Below are 18,371 nucleotides of genomic sequence, written 5' to 3' on the forward strand. Positions count from 1 at the left end.
GTTGTGTGGGTGCAGTGTTTGGATCGTGTTCTTCAATTTATGGATTTTGAGAATTACAACATTAATGCAAATCCCTAATATACCGCATTCCCTTTTTTTGCAAAAAACAGAAACAGAGCATCTCGTGAAAAGTGAACACAAGCCCTAGGTCTTCCCCCATATTATTTCTTAATTTTACGTCTCACATAAAAACAAAAATAACACCCATACAAATATGTTGCAATAACCCAGACATATTTCACCAGGGGTGCATTATCTCAGAATACAATTGGAGCAGACCACAACCTCCACTATGCTCAGCCACACAGACTCGCTGGTTAGCCTGCTGCCTGTACACGTTGAGGCTTTAATAATTCTTATTTTAACATCTCTTTGTCACCATGACGCCACACTACCCACCACCGAGGCCTGCCACTCGGGGTGTACCAAGATGGCGCGGTGGATAAACCGGAAGTTACGCTTTAAACCGGAGGCCGCGTGGGTTACGGCGGCGGAAGTAGCGCTAGCGCAGACAGTGGAAGCGTTTTGACGGCTTCCCCAGCGTGGGGAGAGAGCTGAACCCTGCATGAGAGAGGGCGTCTGAGCTCCGGAGTGAGGGTGGCTTCAAGCTGCTTGGGTAATGCACCGCTTTGCAGGAAGGAATAGCCATGGCTGGAGGGGCGTGGGCAGGAGGGAGCCGGGCACCCAGAGCTCTGTGTGTAAAACCCAATAGCCCAATATGGCCAGGCCTGGCAGTGTCATGGCACCCAGAGCTCTGTGTATGGCCAGGCCTGGCAGTATCATGGCACCCAGAGCTCAGTGTGACGCCCAGTATGGCCAGGCCTGGCACCCAGAGCTCTGTGTGAAGCCCAGTATAGCCAGGCCTGGCAGTGTCATGGCACCCAGAGCTCTGTGTGTAAAGCCCAATAGCTCAATATGGCCAGGCCTGGTAGTGTCATGGCACCCAGAGCTCTGTGTGAAGCCCAATATGGCCAGGCCTGGCAGTGTCATGGCACCCAGAGCTCTGTGTGAAGCCCAGTATAGCCAGGCCTGGTAGTGTCATGGCACCCAGAGCTCTGTGTGAAGCCCAAAATGGCCAGGCCTGGCAGTGTCATGGCACCCAGAGCTTTGTGTGAAGCCCAGTATGGCCAGGCCTGGTAGTATCATGGCACCCAGAGCTCTGTGTGAAGCCCAGTATAGCCATACCTGGCAGTATCATGGCACCCAGAGCACTGTGTGAAGCCCAATATGGCCAGGCCTGACAGTATCATGGCACCCAGAGCTCTGTGTGAAGCCCACTATAGCCAGGCCTGGCAGTGTCATGGCACCCAGAGCTCTGTGTGAAGCCCAGTATAGCCAGGCCTGGCAGTGTCATGGCACCCAGAGCTCTGTGTGAAGCCCAATATGGCCAGGCCTGGCAGTGTCACTGCACCCAGAGCTCTGTGTGTGAAGCCCAGTATACCCAGGCCTGGCAGTATCACGGCACCCAGAGCTCTGCGTGAAGCCCAATATGGCCAGGCCTTGCAGTGTCATGGCGCCACTGTTCACATCGTGTAAACAGATTGTACCATGGGAAGCCAGGCTCATAATAACAAAGCACACCATACAAGGCTGTAGTTCCTAATTCAGGGTCTGTCCTGCTCAGTGATTGCTTGCTCTTCATATGGTAACACAGTAATCTTAAACTGGCAATGGTTCCACTATCTCCCTAAATCCTAGCTCAGTGTAAGACAGTACAGGATATTGGTAAGACAAAGTAAGCGAGACCTTGGATCTCTTTTCATTTTATTTATTACAATGCCTGGCTGCCAGGACTGCAGGGTATCCATTTGTATTCAGGTTTGGCAGACCTGTTTTTAATAAGGAGATTACACTGCCTGTTCAATAATGGGTAGTTAACGCTTGCATCCTTATTGCATTACGTTATAACGTTCATGTTCTGCAGTAAATGCAGGGAGATTAAGGAATATATTTTTATTCCTGAGGAAGTATTGTTAATGCCGTACATGTCACTTTACCTCCTTACAGCTCAGATATGGCCAGTACAGCTACTGAGAATTCAGAGGCAACACCATCAGATTTCAAAGGAGACCTGAAAATTCCTAAAGTGGATGTCGGTGATTATCCACTAAAAGTTTTATATTGTGGAGGCAAGTATTCTTACCAGCATAGCATACAGATTGTTTGTTTGTTCACATACCCTCAGATGGAAAAAAATATTAGTGAATGTATTACCTGTCTGAAGTCTGCATGCTTGCTTTACTGCACTACATTTGCATAGTGCCTGCAATGGATTTATATGACTGTTGTGCTTAACGAAGAAAATATGTTTATTCTGAATCGCAGCACTGTTCCCACTGTGCCTCCTTGGCTGAGATCATTAATAAGCTGTAGTGGTTCTGGTGACTATAGCGTCCCTTTAACCCCTTAAGGGGCACAGCTTCAGAAGTAAAATGCCAGCAAGCAGGAACATTTCCCTCGTTTCTTCAAAAGGGTTTATGTCACTGCTTAATTATGCTGCATGTGTTACAGTGAGATACTAGAATCTGTTTCTGAGATACAAGGTTTTTTCACAATCCAGTTTACAGAAGTCAACATATCTTGGTTTGGACTGTTACACAGTAGTAGAAATCTATATGTATAGCTCAAATAAAAGCTGTCTATTTAGATAAATGTTACAGAAATGTTGCTGGTGGTCCATTTTTGAAAGAAAGGCTTGTGTAGTTATTGTAGTAGTTTGTGTACCATTGCTTAGTCACTGGGTGATGTACCTGAAAGTGTTAATGCAATGTTTTATTACATCTTAAACCTTTTTTTCCCCCCTTCTCTACAGTGTGTTCATTGCCAACTGAGGTAAGAACATTTGAAGACTGTTTGACTGTCTTCACAATACAGTAACACATTTTTAACAATTTATACTGTACCATATATACTTGCAATTATTTAGTTTGTTTATATATCAAGTAATTGATAACATAAAAATGCAGATTAAAGAGGGCCTGCTCTATCAAACTCACATTCCTTAGTTGACATCTTTGGGCCCAGATTATTTACTGTTACACCTGTGTGCTAGGTAAGCATGCAGTTATCATGGGTCTCTTTAATTCTAACTACACTGATGGTCAAAACTTTTAGGTCACTCAGAAATGTCCTTATTTTTCATGAAAACATACGTGAAATGAGCTTGAATAAGAAATAGTAATTGACAATGTCATATTTTAAAGGATCACTAGTGTCAAGAAAATAAACTCATTAGCTCCCGAATGCCCCGCGTGCATTCAGTCCGTCCATAGGAAAGCATTTCTCAGCCACTAGAGGTTGGATTAACCCTGCTATGTTTACATCTGAAGGGTTAAAACCTGAGGGACCTGGCACCCAGACCACTTTATTGAGCTGAAGTGGTCTGGGTGACTATAGTGTCCCTTTAAGGCAGGGGTCCTCAAACTCTGGCCCCCCAGATGTTGCTGAACTACAACTCCCATGATTCTTTGAATTACATAGATAGCCAGAGAATCATGGGAGTTGTAGTTCAGCAACATCTGGGGGGCTGGAGTTTGAGGACCCCTGCTTTAAGGGATTACTCCAACCACTATAGCCACTTCTTCTTTTTAAAGTAGTCATGGTGGTAGTAGTCTGGATGGGCATTGTTTCAGCTTGAAACATTTCACATCCCGAGATAGTAATACTGTGCTGGGGAGGGAGTTGCAGAAGTCTGTTCCAGGCTGCCTAATGTAAATTCTGTGCATAAATTACATCTGTTTGTCAGGGCGCATTCCAAGCTGGGTACAGATATAACTGCTTCTGCCTGCAAGAGAGAAGCTCTTGGCTCCACTATCTCCCACACAATTGGAAACCCTCCCAATCTCATATGCAATTTAATTTATTTAAATCACCACCCTCCAAGGCTCCTTTTCCCTTTGCATTAGAATTGCTAATGCCCCAGACACTGAACTAGTCCAATAAAGGCCAGTTTTATTGCTTCTTTAATAACCTCAGCCGTTTTAAACGGTGTTTAATTAATTGTAAAATGGTTTTCTAATGCTCAATTAGCCTTTTTAAATGGTATACTTGGATCAGCAAACAGAGCGTGACATTGGAATACAGGACAGATGGTTGCTGATAATGGGATACAGTGCGCCTATGTTGATATTCCACTAAAATTAGGCTTTTCCAGATACAATAGTCATTAACAATGTATACACTGTCTTTCTGATTGATTTGCAAGAGTGTTGACTGCAAGGGTAGAAGATGACATAATGTTTGCAAAAAATGTAACTCTTCCGTGCTGCCTATGTCACGTGTGCCAGGGTGTTACTAGCCTTGGCACAAAAGTGCATATTACTCTGTTTGTACAACTTTTCAAGCTGAAGCGTTGCACATACAGATTCCTTCCTCTATGACAATTTTTAAAATTAGAAGTAGCCATCGAGGCTTGAGTAAACATTTAATACACAAGCCTAATATTTTACTGATGGCATCATTCATATTTTTTTTAAATAAGCTGTCAGATGCAAATATGTGACTGTGGCTTAGACTTCTCCCATGGATAGAGGGACTAGTACAGTATGGGTATGCTGTACAAATGTTTGGACAAAGAGTGGAGTGAGTACATAGTCAAGTGGCAGGCTTTTCATTTGTACATATGTCTGCCATTTTAACCCCTTAAGGACGGAGGGCGGTTCAGGACCGTCATCGGCATTTTTGCGTTGCCGACCGGTGACGGTCCTGAACCGTCCAATGTACTTACCCGATTGCCGTCGTTCCCCCGGCGGCGATCGGCGGTGCTCCCGGTGTGGGGAGACTGCCTGCAGCCCAGACAGTCTCCCCATGGCGGTTTAGGACCCCTGTGGCCATGTGATCGCCCAACAGGGCGACCACATGGTCACAATAGGTGTCCTAGTCTCTGCCTGCAGGGGGACTGTCTGTGCTGACAGGCAGTCTCCCTGCAACTGTAAAATCAAAAAAAAAAATTAAAGTGAAAGTTAATAAAAAAAAATATTATTATATATGTGTATATATATATATATGATATATAGACATATATTATACCTATATAATATATGTCTATATATCATATATAATGTCATGCTAAGTGTATTTTTATCAATATGTACATATATTAATATAAAAATACACTTATAATTAATTTACACACGTGTGTGTGTGTATATATATATATATATATATATATATATATAATAACTATATATATTGTGTGTATATATATATTATAAAATACGAATAATAAATAATTTAAATTAAATTAAAAATAATAATAAAAATAAATTATATATCTATACGAAATTTTATTCTAACTGTATTTTGATATTAATATATATATATATATATATTTATATCAAAATACAGTTAGAATGAAATTGTATATATATCTATGTATATATAAATAAATAAAAAGAATGCGAACTATTCATATGTCCATATACAAAATTACATAAATAATTATATAAATATACACGTAGACTTCAAATATATAAATATGTATATATATTTAAATTCTACGTGCGTATTTATGTAATATTTTTACATAATTAAGTTATTTTATTGATTGCAATAAGGGGAACCTGCCTGCCAACCCAGGCCGAAATTCCAGAGAATTTAATTTGCTATCACTGTATTTTACCCTGTAACGTTCTACGACACCCTAAAACCTGTACATGGGGGGTACTGTTTTACTCGGGAGACTTCGCTGAACACAAATATTAGTGATTCAAAACAGTAAAACATATCACAGCGATGATATTGTCAGTGAAAGTGACTTTTTTTTGCATTTTTCACACACAAACAGCACTTTTACTGATGATATAATTGTTGTGATACATTTTCCAGTTTTGAAACACTAATATTTGTGTTCAGCAAAGTCTCCTGAGTAGAACAGGACCCCCCATGTACAGGTTTTATAGCGTTTTTGAAAGTTACAGGGTCAAATATATGGGTCAAATATTTTTACATTGAAAATGGCCAGGTTGGTTACGTTGCCTTTGAGAGCGTATGGTAGCCCAGGAATGAGAATTACCCCCATGATGGCATACCATTTGCAAAAGAAGACAACCCAAGGTATTGCATATGGGGTATGTCCAGTCTTTTTTAGTAACCACTTAGTCACAAACACTGGCCAAAATTAGCGTTCAATTTAGTTTTTTCCTTTTTTCACACACAAACAAATATGAACGCTAACTTTGGCCAGTGTTTGCGACTAAGTGGCTACTAAAAAAGTCTGGACATACCCCATATTGAATACCCTGGGTTGTCTACTTTAAAAAAAAATATGTACATGTGGGGTGTTATTTAGCAATTTATGACAGATAATAGTGTTACAATGTCACTATTGATACATTTTAAAAATGTATGTTTTGAAACCGCAATATCCTACTTGTACTTATAGCCCTATAACATGCAAAAAAATAGCAAAAAGCATGTAAACACTGGGTATTTTTGAACTCAGGACAACATTTTGAATCTATTTAGCAGTTTTTTTTCATTCGCTTTTGTAGATGAGTAAAAGATTTTTCACATAAATTTTTTTTCAATTTTTCATCATATTTTTTCATTTTTTTTAAAATTAAATTACATGAGATTATATAAATAATGGTATGTAAAGAAAGCCCATTTTGTCCTGAAAAAAACAATATATAATTTGTATGGGAACAGTAAATGAGAGAGCGGAAAATTACAGCTAAACACAAACACCACAAAAGTGTCAAAAAGATGCCTGGTCGCAAATGTACAACATCGCAAAAAAAGTCCGGTCCTTAAGGGGTTAAGCAACCGTGAGCAGCAATAGCAAAACACTCATCTTCCCTTCAGCCGTAACCTATGCAAGAGCTTAACCCCTTAAGGACACATGACATGTGTGACATGTCATTATTCACTTTTATTCCAGAAGTTTGGTCCTTAAGGGGTTAAAGGGACACTATAGTAGCCAAAACAACTACAGTTTTGTTCTGGTGAGTATAATCATTACCTTCAGGCGTTTTGCAGTAAACCCTGTCTTTTCAGAGAAAATTCAGTTTTTACATTACAGCCTAATGATAACTCAACTGGTTATCATTCCCTGGGGCAGTACTGCCATTCAGTGTCTCCACCCTCTGCATAGGTGTTATTAGAATTATTAGAATTATTCCCTGGGGCAGTACTGCCATTCAGTGTCTCCACCCTCTGCATAGGTGAGATAGAGATTGATTCAGTGGATTTGACAGGGGCTGGCTATGCCCCTGATCTGCCTCTTTGACAGTCTCAGCCAATCCTATGAGAAAGTATTGTGAATCACTTCTGATGATGTCAGCTGTAAGCAGGCAGAGGCAGCAGCTGCAGACTTGAATACAAGTAATCTAAACGATATTTAGAGAGGCAAGGCGGGTTAGATGGTGTTTTTCACTCTATAGGGCCAGGAATGCATGTTTGTGTTCATGACCCTATAATGTTCTTTTAATTTGTCTTGTTTCTTGCAGTGTCTTTTATTTAAAAATTGTAATCACAATACAAAATACTGTATATTGATTGATTTATGTTTTTAACATCCCTAGTACTGTGAATATATGCCTGATGTCACAAAGTGCAGACAGTGGTTAGAGAAGAACTTTCCAAACGAATTTGCAAAACTTACATTAGGTGAGACACTAAATGTTTTATGTTTTTTTTAATATATATATATATATATATATATATATATATATATATATATATATACTATTGTGAGTGTTTGCTGTAAAAGTGCACTTGTCCTTTCTTCCCTTAATGAGTTAAAGACATCCAAACCACTAAATCACAATGACATGGTCTGAGTGCAGTGCCCTTGTCTTTTAAAGTCTGCAGTGTAAAACATTGCTGTTTTGTGGGAATGGCAATGTTTCCATTGCAGGTTTAACACTTCTAGTGCTGTCTTCCTGACAGACACTAGATGAATGTCCTCTGCTGTAACCAAGTTTAATTCTGTTATATATTAAATGTTAATTGTTTTGCTGCACATGTGCACTATCTACCCAATGCTTCCCTGTGGGGATGTGTTTGATTGGCTGAGATCATCAACATTGATCTCGTCCAAAGAGGTAGAGCGGCAGTGTGGAGAGCAGCAATGCTCACCTTTCAAAACCTTATGTGGGGGAGACAAATGTAGACCGGTAGAAGTACGCTATAGCGTTAGTAATACATGTTTGTATTTCTAATGCTATTGGTTTGGGCTGCGATCTCTCACCCTATGCCACTGGTGTGCTGTATGAGGTAATCCACTCTGTGGTCTTGCGTGATGATCATGTAGGTGTTTTGTGGGCCGCGACGGCTCCCGCTCCAGCCCCAGGCCTCATGGAAGGTCTGCATCTGTATTCAACAGACTCTGGCATGCAGTGCAGCCGGGTCTTCCCCTTTATGGGTGCTACGGAGGACCCCGATATTGCAACGCCCACCAGCGGCAGGCGGTTCTCCGGCGTCGTGGACGATGCTGTGGGGGTTTACCCCTCTTGGCCTTCGGCCCAGGTAGGCAGGGAGCCTGGGTGGTGTGTGCTCCAGGCTTGGGTCTGCCCGAGCGGGGCTTGCTCGGCCTTTTCATCTCGGATTCTCTCACCTCCCGCGTAGGCCTCGGTGCTTGCAGTGCCATACGCTGCTCCAATTGCTGCCAGAGGCACTGGAATGCCTTGTCTATGCGTCGGAGGGAGCGCTCGATCATGTCGTCGCCATGGCCTGCATCTGTTTGCGCCATTCGTGTCGTGGCGTGCATGCTAGGCCCGCGTTGTGTTGGGCCTGTGTCTTTGCAGGCTGTTAGGGTGTGAGTGTGAACCTGCTGCTTATCGATGGGGACCGGGATGACCCCCGCCGGTCCAAAGGGGGGGGGAACAAGGGCCCAATATCGAGTGTCCAGTCGAGAATGGCGTCAGAGGAGCGGCCGTCTCATCCGCGCCGGACATGCTTGTAGGCCGCATACGGTACTCGGGCGTTTCTCGCTGCAATTGTGGCATGTTTAGTGCCAGTTGATTTGCCCGGGTGTCACCAGTAGCTCAGTGGCCCTTGTGAGTTGAGTACTCGCTGTAGTTTGGTGATTTTGTCGCTTTATTTGCCAGTGAGAGCAGGAGCTGTGTCTACAGGCATCCATTCAGCTCAGCAGCCAGGCCCCGCCCCGGATTACATTATTTTTATACACATTTTTACTTGGCAGAGTTTTTTATTTTGCACTATTTATGCATTTTTATTCTACTTTCCTGAATCTGTGCCTCACGGGCGCGGCCATCTTCTTTAGGTGGATCCTCTTCAGAAGCGTCCGGAACAGACGTCAGTCACCCTCTCACATTGAGGTCTATACAGGATCCTGCAAGATCGAGGAATCCTCTATGGAAAGAGCCAATTCCCTGCAGCTGTCATCTTCTAGACAGCAGTTGCTCCACCCAGCGTCCAGAAGTGTCAGGAGGACGAAATATACAGAACCAAGAAGTCTCTAGTTTCTTGGAGTATATCTCTTGACAGGGTTGCAATTTCAGTGAAATTCCAACAGTCAAAATGGGTATTGCATAAAGATTCGATCTTTATGAAACTCATTTTTCAGAAAGGGGTGGGGGGGAGTAACAGTGCACTTTAACACTATCTTTTGTCCTGCAGACATTGATTGTGCCAAAAACTGGAACATTTTAATGCTGTTTCTCAATTAAATAATTGTGGCAAAAAGCCTCTATTGTAGAATGTTTGTTTTTTCCCCCACTGTTTACTTTGTATGTGATTTTTTTTTTTTTTTATAAGGAAATTCTCCTAAGCAAGAAGCTGGTAGTGGAGAGGGACCTGGCACAGCTGGTGAAGAAGAGGAAAAGAAAAAACAAAAAAGAGGTGAGGAATATAGAAGCATTGACTGTGGTGGCCTATAAGTACCATTCGACCCATCTAGTCTGTCTGATTTTTTTAATACTTTCATTAGTCCCTGGCCAGATCTTATATCTAGGACAGCCTTATTCATATCCCATGCCTAAACTCCTTCACTGTGTTAACCTCTACCACTTCAGCTGGAGATCTATTCCATGCATCCAGCACCCTCTCAGTAAAGTAATACTTCCTGATATTATTTTTAAACCTTTGCCCCTCTAATATAATTCTATGTCCTCTTGTTGTGGTAGTTTTTCTTCTTTCAAATATAGTCTCATCCTTTACTGTGTTGATTCCCTTTATGTATTTAAATGTTTTATATCCCTCCCCCCTGCCTAGTCCCTATCTTCCAACTTATACATAACCCTTTAACCTTTCCTGGTAAGTGTTTTTTTTTTCCTGCAATCAATTAACTAGTTTAGTAGTCCTTCTCTTTACTCCAAAGTATCCAGTACTCTGTCCAATACTCCAAGTGAGGTCTCACCAGTGTTCTGTACAATGGCATGATCACTTCCCTCTTTCTACTGCTAATACCTCTCCCTATACAACCAAGCATTCTGCTAGCATTTCCTGCTGCTCTATTACATTATCTGCCTACCTTTAAGTCATCTGAAATAATTACATTCAAATTTCTTTCTTCAGATATGAAAGTTATGATTGTATCAAATATTTTATGCTCTGCCATTGGGTTTTTACGCAGAAGATGCATTATCTTTCTTGTCTTATTAGCAAATATATGAAATGTGGAATCATCCTGAGTTTTCCTATTAGTGAGATTGTCTGCCATCTAAAGTGTATTTATGTTTTTCTGTCACTATACTTCAAGGACAAATGCCATCTCAAAATTATTTTCTAATATAATCATTTTGTCGGGTTTGGAAAGGAAATTGTTTTATTGTTCCTCCCCCAGATTGGAGACAGAGCAAAACTATGGAAATCCTTTCGCTTGCAGCATAATAGGCAGGCAGAACTGTACGAAAATAAAGCTCTTAAAGATTAAGTCCCTTTTCTTTCTCCCCTTTTTGCCATAAAGATCCCCAAATGCCCCAGTTTTCTGCCTGCCTTCGGCAGGATTGGTAGTCCGGACTCACTTTTTTTTGTTTTCTTATTACTTCTGCCTGTCCATATCGGTACATGGCAGGTGACATGGACACAGCTGGGAGGCTCTTCAGATGGAATGCATGTTCTGGTCACGATGTATATAACCAAGAGATTGCGGCATGCTCGTTGCAATTGCGACGCTTTTGCACCAATTTCAAAAAAGAAGCCCTTGGAGACTTTATATACCCAGACACAACTACCTGGCAGTCAGGTCCAGTTGAGCTGTGTTGTAGATTTGCGTTCACCAGTCCTTCAGCACATGCAGAGACCTATCTTTTACTTTTGTTTTAGGCCTCTTGTCCCATGTTTAGTTAGGTATGTTTCTTTCTTTTCTTTTATAGTATGTCTAATCCTGAACCCTCTGAGAAACCTGTAGAGAAAGCAAAATGTCTGCACAAGTCCAGATACCTTAACTGTGCATCCGGTTATATTTGTTTGAAAGAAGCAGTGGGAGAATATAAGAAAGCTGAGATTTCCTCTTTCCTGTCTTGGTTCCATTCAAGTTTCCAACATCTTTTGTTGCGATAAGAAATGTGGCTCTTACCTGTAACCCATGAATGGCACTTAATACTGTCTTTTAGAAATAAGCGTTAACGGGAAGAGACTTCTCTGAACAGACAGCCACTAGAGAGACTTTCGGGCTGTTTCAGGTGATTTTTGGTTGCCTAACTGACGCTAGACATCTTCACGCTATTCATGGGGGCGTCCTGCATCAGCCAAAACCCCCTTCGGAAAGCATTGTATAATCCTAAAGCGAATGTGGCCATTGCCGCACATGCGCATTAGGTCTCCGGCGGGGGAGGAGCAAAGGCAACCCAGAGTCAGCGCCAAGGGACATCAGCGCTGGGCCTAGGTAAATGACAGAAGGGGTTTTTAGAAGGGGAGGAAGAGGAGAGACTTAATCTTAAGGTTTTTCTCATACAGTCATGTCTGTCTATTTTACTGCAAGAGAAGATGATAGCCCTAGTGTTGCACTGCCTCTAATATTAAGGAAAAGGAAATTTACTGTAAGTATGTTTTGTTTTTGTTTTTTTTAATTAAGTTTAAGTAAAATAATAAATGGAAAACAGATCCAGATCCCTACCCTTATATTAAAGTAACTTTCAGCTATATACATACACCTTGTGTTCTACAGAGTTTGAAAACCAATAGTCTCTGTGATTTTTCACTTCCTGCACAGAAGTGGGAAAGACTTCAGAGACTGCTGGTTTTCATACACTGTCTGACCCAAGGTGTATGTATATGGCTGAAGGTTACTTAGATATACTAAAGGTAGGGATGTTTTTTGTCGGTACGGGTAGATAACCATACAGGTTGTATCATGGGAGCTAGGTTAGGCCTTTAAGCGTTAACAGTAGAGGAACAATATCTGAAAGAAAGAAAGGCGCTAAACAATAAGAAGGCTTGTGAGCAACGGGAACCAGCGGTGGGCCGCAGTTGTAGTTCACTGTGTAGGCTTCTGGTGGTGGCTGTGGGAAATGAGCCTTGTCTGGGCTGTCGTGGTACGAAGGCTGTAACCTTCTCCAGGTTCCATCTGTGCGGTGGTCCAGTGATTTTTTTTGAGTTTCTGCGGTTTGCAAAGTTATTTGGTAGAGTCCCAGGGTAGGCAGTAGGCTCTGCGCTCCTTGCAGGCTGAATACTTTGTGTTTGTCTTCCCCGTTCAAGACAGTTAGGGAGCAGGTTAGTCTCCATCGATACTGTATGCCATGTTTCATGAAGAGAGATGTGAATGGTTTGAGGGACCTCCACCAGGCTAATGTGCCACCTGATAGGTCTGCAAAGAATGAGAGCGACATTGATTCAAACATCTACGGTGTGCGGTCTTTAACCGCTGCCGATGTTGCTGCTTTATCCCTCTGTTGCTGGAAGAAAAATTATGAGGTGCCCAGGGGAGAATGCAATGCTTTTTAAATTTGTTTCCAGTGCAGTCCAAGCACAGCAAAGGCGCACATTTCATTGGGAGAGGTTTGCCGAAATGTGATAACTTCAGGTTCCACTGTTTTCTATAGTGATTGCTTACTTTTAGTTAGATCACTTTTTAGAACAGATAAATCTCCCCCAATATTTTTATTTCACTTCTTTCGTATACTATGTTTGGTGGAAGATCTTGCAACATAGACTTACCTGGAGCAAATATCGAAGAGCGAGGTAAATGCAGGCATGTAGATTTCTATATTGGATTTTTTATTTGCAGACTTAATAAACATATGTTTCCAACATATGGGGGATATGAAAACATATTAAAAATCCTTGCAAGTGATAGTTTACATTGCCTAGCAGGTGTGTGCCATTAGCTCACTAATCACCCTGTAGGTGTTATATGTAAAAGAGCATGGGTGGGTGGGGATCCGCTGTTTCTCAGTAATCAGAGTAATCCTCTCTGTTAATCTCGATAGCTAGTAGGTTTGAGCTCTGTATGAGTAATTAAATTGTTTTTGGATTAATGGTGACTAGTAGAGACCTGGAGAAAAGTTATGGATAGTTCTAGATTAGGTGAATGCTTTACAATCTTGGTATATAGATGTGCTTATAGTCTATAGCAGTCTTAAGAGTTATGTGAATGTGTGAGACACATATGCTGTCAGTGATAAAACCATTCAGGACTAGAACACCATTACTAGCCTAGTGTGCAGTTTATGACCGTGGGAAAACCAGATTCCTGAGGAGGAAAGGCTGTGGTAGTGCATCTGAAAACATATCCGTGTAGATTCAATTTGTGTGTTTTATCAACCTTGTTGTCTTTGTTCTTTTGCATAAAAACACTACATGGCTCTAGAAAACATTCTGAAAAAAATTGCTTTATGTCTAGAATGCTCCGTGCCACTACCAGCTTTTGGGTAGTATATATGACAAGCCTGTTTACATTACCAAGGCCATATTTCACAGAAGAAAATTAGCTCAACTGCATGTTAGTCCTATCTATTTGGTGGGTGTTAATTAAAACCCCTACATTGTGACCATTTCAAGTATTCACATTGGTTTCTGAAGGCTTTGTTGAAAGCTTTTCTTTATGCTAATATTGTATTGATATAGGCGTGTATTACCAAAGGCTTGTGGCTATTTTATTGTTTTGTTTCTGTGTCTATCTGTACTTCACAGACTGCAAAGTGCACCAAATAAATTGCTAATTATGCATATTGAAACTTGAGGATTTCAATTCTTATTAAATGCATTTTTGCTAAATATTTAATTTTGCATTTAAAAAAGCTACTGCTTTATCTATTGGAGAAGGAAAAAAATAAAAAGGGGCTAAAAGATCAGTGCACAGTCCATAACATATAGAAACATGATCGGATCAGCATGCACAACTATGAAAAGGGTAAGACTGAAGGGTAGAAGAGGTGTGAATAAAAGGGCAATCAAGGGCACTCCTGGCATAATCGTTGCTACAGCAAGGTGTAGTGGTTATAGTGATTGGACTTTTTATATATATATATATATATATATATATATATATATATATATATATATATATGTGTGTGTATATATATATTTTACATTTTCATAGAAGCGCCTTTAAATTGATATGTAAATGCCTGTTTGACATGAAAAGGGTAGGATATTTACATATATTGTATTAGTCAAGTCATAACCTCTCAAGTTATTGGAATTTTTTGATTCAAATATAGACACAGGTGTAGACAGCACAGTGTGCATGGATAGAGTAAAATCTGGAACATTTTGATTAATAATACTGGTTTTGCAGCATGGTTTCAACAAGTATGTATAAATGATTTACATTAGAGGAATAAAAGAATTGAGAGCCTGCTAAAGGCTGAAAACAATTATTAAGTTAAGTCTCTAGTACAGCATATCTCAGCACCCCTCCCCCTCCCCCCCAGGCTTCCAAACTCCTATGTCCCTCAATGCTGGAACAGTTTCATATTTTCTACTTTGAATAGGAACTCGGAACATTCAATTGAACCGTGGTCTTGCCATTTAGTTTTATTATCGCTTTTCAATATGTGAACAAACAAGGTCATTACAAATGGAGAAAGAATATATAGGGAGGAGGGGTGAAATATGGGTATTGAAACACTTTAACACCCCCATTAATATTTCTGACACTGAGATGAAACTTTCAATAAAAAATACCTGTTCCAATTCAATATTTCCAAAGAGAAAATAAACATAGAAAAATGGTACAATCCAATATCCAATTGTGTAATCCACTAAAAATCTGGAATTCATATACCATATAGTTTTAAAAAGATTCTACTCTATTCTAAATCAATGTCCTGATCGAAGCAAAAGGGACAAAATTCGTTGGCAATGTCCACTTGTTGTTTGGATTTTGTTCCTCCTAAGCAGTTCACGTATTGCCCATTTTGAAGAAGACACAAGACTCTTCTTTTGCAAAACCGCGTAGATAGAAAAATCCAGCCATGAGTTCTAAGCAGTTTACATGCAGGTCTCTTCTGGAGACCATCTGCCTCCCGTGGATTTTTTTTTTTACACAAGGCCTCTACAATCAAAACTACTTGTCGGACTCTATTACTAGATTTGCGAAAGGTGTGAAAATGGCCTTTCTGTTCCATGTTTGTACGGGACCTAGCCACCAGAAGAGATTGACTCTTGTATGTGGAGTAATGGCGAATTTTAGTCTGAATAATGAAGAACATTGCATAGATGTTCAACTTTTAATCTTTGGAGGGCACAGTAATGTAGAGGGGCCGGAAAAATAGCTTAAATCAAGGACAATAATAGGTTTACAATCTGCACTAGAGATGTGATGGAAACAAGCTGTTTGTTTTAGAACTGATCTGATCTTTTTCCAAATAGTTTTCAGTTTCCACATTGAGAGATGCCAAGTTGGAATTCACTATAAATCTGAGAAATTCTATCTCTTGTGAAAGTGTTAAAATCGATTTTGGTTTTATTTTGTAATTTATTATTTTTTTGTGGTTTATGATGAAACCATGACTTGCTAGTGGATTCAATGTACATTGAAAATGAATGTCAAGAGTATCTAGCCTCTGCAATAACAATGAGAATTTTGGACATATGGTCCCATTCCCCAGCTACTACTGATTTGAGCAGTTACGACCTCTTCCAGCCCTTCCGAAAACCTTTTGTGCTAAAACCCTTCTTTAGAGAGGTTTGTGCCTTATCTAAAGATGACACTTTTTCACATATTTACTTATGTATTTAATTAAAGTCTCTCCAAATAGGAGACCTTCTGCAGCTGGGCTAGGCTCTGTACTGGCTATATTGGTCGGTTGTGGGTCAATTTTCATAAGAATGGATCTGCGGCGTACGCTAGTCAAAGCCAGATTTACACTCCCAGGTGATGGAGGGGAGCCCTAGGTAATAATTTAACCCTGCTCTCACTGAAAAGTTAGAACGTTCCATGCTGTCCAAATGGAGTTAAAGCTCATTCTGTGGAGAACAGCATGGAATGTCCTAACATTGGGAAAGGGTTAATAATGACTAAGCCACTTGGGCAGAAACCGGAATATCCACAACGGCAAAAAAAAACACACACAAATGTTTGTAATTCTCAATTCCTTTATTGTTGAGTTGGTTGATAAAACTTAAATAAGGCTGACTTGTTTTATTTATATTAAGAGTTTCCCCTCAATCCTTTCCATTTCTGCAGGTGGACGTGGTCAAATTAAACAGAAAAAGAAGACTGTACCACAAAAGGTTACAATAGCCAAAATACCTAGAGCAAAAAAGAAATATGTTACTAGAGTCTGTGGTCTTGCGACATTTGGTAAGTTTCATTTTTGCTGTGCTCATCTGATTTATTTTTTTGTTCAGATCTCTAATGGGGTTGTGTACTAAAACTGCATGTCTTTCAAACATCATTTTTGTGGCATGGTTGCTCTGGTTTAGGAACCTTATCCTGCTGTCCCAAGTAATCAATGTATGCCAAATGAAAATAGAAGTAGTAGTTTATTGCTATCAATCCTGAATGCTGGACAATATGAAACTATACAGATTCTCCGTTCTCATTCATATAGTTAAGTTATGACCATCAAACACTAATATCCCAAAAGTGGCAACTAACTTAATTCATTAGTATAGGACAATATGCTCCTCATTGTTTGATGTTTGTTAGCTCTTAGGGACTAGAAAACTATATTAATTCACGGGTGGTAGGATTGCCATTCTCCTATTTTGAAAAATATTCTCTGCTGTGACCTAGCCACTGTTCTCCTTTCCATCCCAGTGCCATGTCTGTTAGCTAATAAATCCGTTAATTTATCTCATGTTATAAGTTTGTTGCATTTCTGGTGGGTATGTTTTTCACTTTTTTTTTTCCTCCAGAAATTGAACTCAAGGAAGCACAAAGATTCTTTGCTCAGAAATTCTCCTGTGGTGCCTCAGTAACAGGAGAGGATGAAATAATAATTCAGGGAGACTTTACAGATGATATTATTGATGTTATACAGGAAAAATGGCCAGAAGTAAGAGATTATGGATAAACGAAAATGTTTAACACAAAACGCAATTTGTAAAAGTAGTGTTTTACTTGCTATGCTGAGTGTAATACTCTGTAACTAATTATTACATTATATTATCTAGAAAAATTAAACATTTCAAATATCTAACATAATTTAAAAAAATATATGCATTTTGAATTTCCTGAATTTGTAATACTGTTTCAACCTCCAAGCAATCAATCATGATGCTCTTTTAACATGCTATTGCTGGGCTACACTTATCACATACATTTCTGCACATCGTTACTTTATAGACACACCAGGGGGTTCTGAGATTTATAGCTAATTTGTTAGCCGCCTACTGTACAAGCTAACAGCTAAATCTGTCTTACTCTTACAGGTTGATGACGATAGCATTGATGACCTTGGGGAAGTAAAGAAGTGATACAACATTGTGCCTGTATTTAAAGACCTAATGTTTTAGTCTACGTAGCCAAAGCCAGGGAGGATTCAGAGAACAATGTATGTCCGGCTCGGTCAAAATGTACCACCTTTCCAATTGCATTTTCACTACTGTAGAAAAGCTACTTTTTGTTTTTATTTTTAAATGCTAAGTAACCAAGTTTCCTCATGCGACTGCAAAATATGTGTTTAGAGTAATAAAATTAATTTGGTCATTATTGGTTTGTCTTGTATTTTGTTAGGTATGGCTAGGCACGTCAATAAAATTTTTTTTATTTCAAAATGGTACAAGGTTAAACAAAAAACTGAAAATGTTCAGTGATAGAGTACTCTAATGAATAAGCACATACAGGGTTATTCACCTGTGAATAACCCTAACAGTTAAGTCTCAAAGAACTACAACACGGGTCTTCTTCCAACAACGGCACATGCTTAATATGACTATCCGTTGAAGATCAAGGAATGGTAGAAAGTAGGAACCAAGGATCCCACATCTATGAAGGTGAAAAAGTTCCAGAATATGGCTGCATCAGGGCTAGACCAGTGCTAGGTCAATATGGCGAACCAAAAATGGTCCCTGCT

At 40.0% G+C, this 18,371-nt stretch overlaps 1 protein-coding gene across 1 annotated transcript; it reads left to right on the plus strand.

The window, feature by feature from the left end:
• The first annotated feature begins 480 nt into the window (after nucleotides 1-480).
• On the plus strand, nucleotides 481-18,007 carry DENR (density regulated re-initiation and release factor). The gene is made up of 8 exons (XM_063457000.1): nucleotides 481-616; nucleotides 2,008-2,129; nucleotides 2,813-2,832; nucleotides 7,524-7,608; nucleotides 9,721-9,804; nucleotides 16,538-16,654; nucleotides 17,212-17,351; nucleotides 17,728-18,007. Exons 2-8 carry the CDS (start codon nucleotides 2,015-2,017, stop codon nucleotides 17,770-17,772), a joined length of 606 nt encoding a protein of 201 aa, XP_063313070.1. The 5' UTR covers nucleotides 481-616; nucleotides 2,008-2,014; the 3' UTR covers nucleotides 17,773-18,007.
• The last annotated feature ends 364 nt before the right edge of the window (nucleotides 18,008-18,371 follow it).

The sequence above is a fragment of the Pelobates fuscus genome, chromosome 5 (assembly GCF_036172605.1).
Source record: "Pelobates fuscus isolate aPelFus1 chromosome 5, aPelFus1.pri, whole genome shotgun sequence".
Classification (NCBI taxonomy): domain Eukaryota; kingdom Metazoa; phylum Chordata; class Amphibia; order Anura; family Pelobatidae; genus Pelobates; species Pelobates fuscus.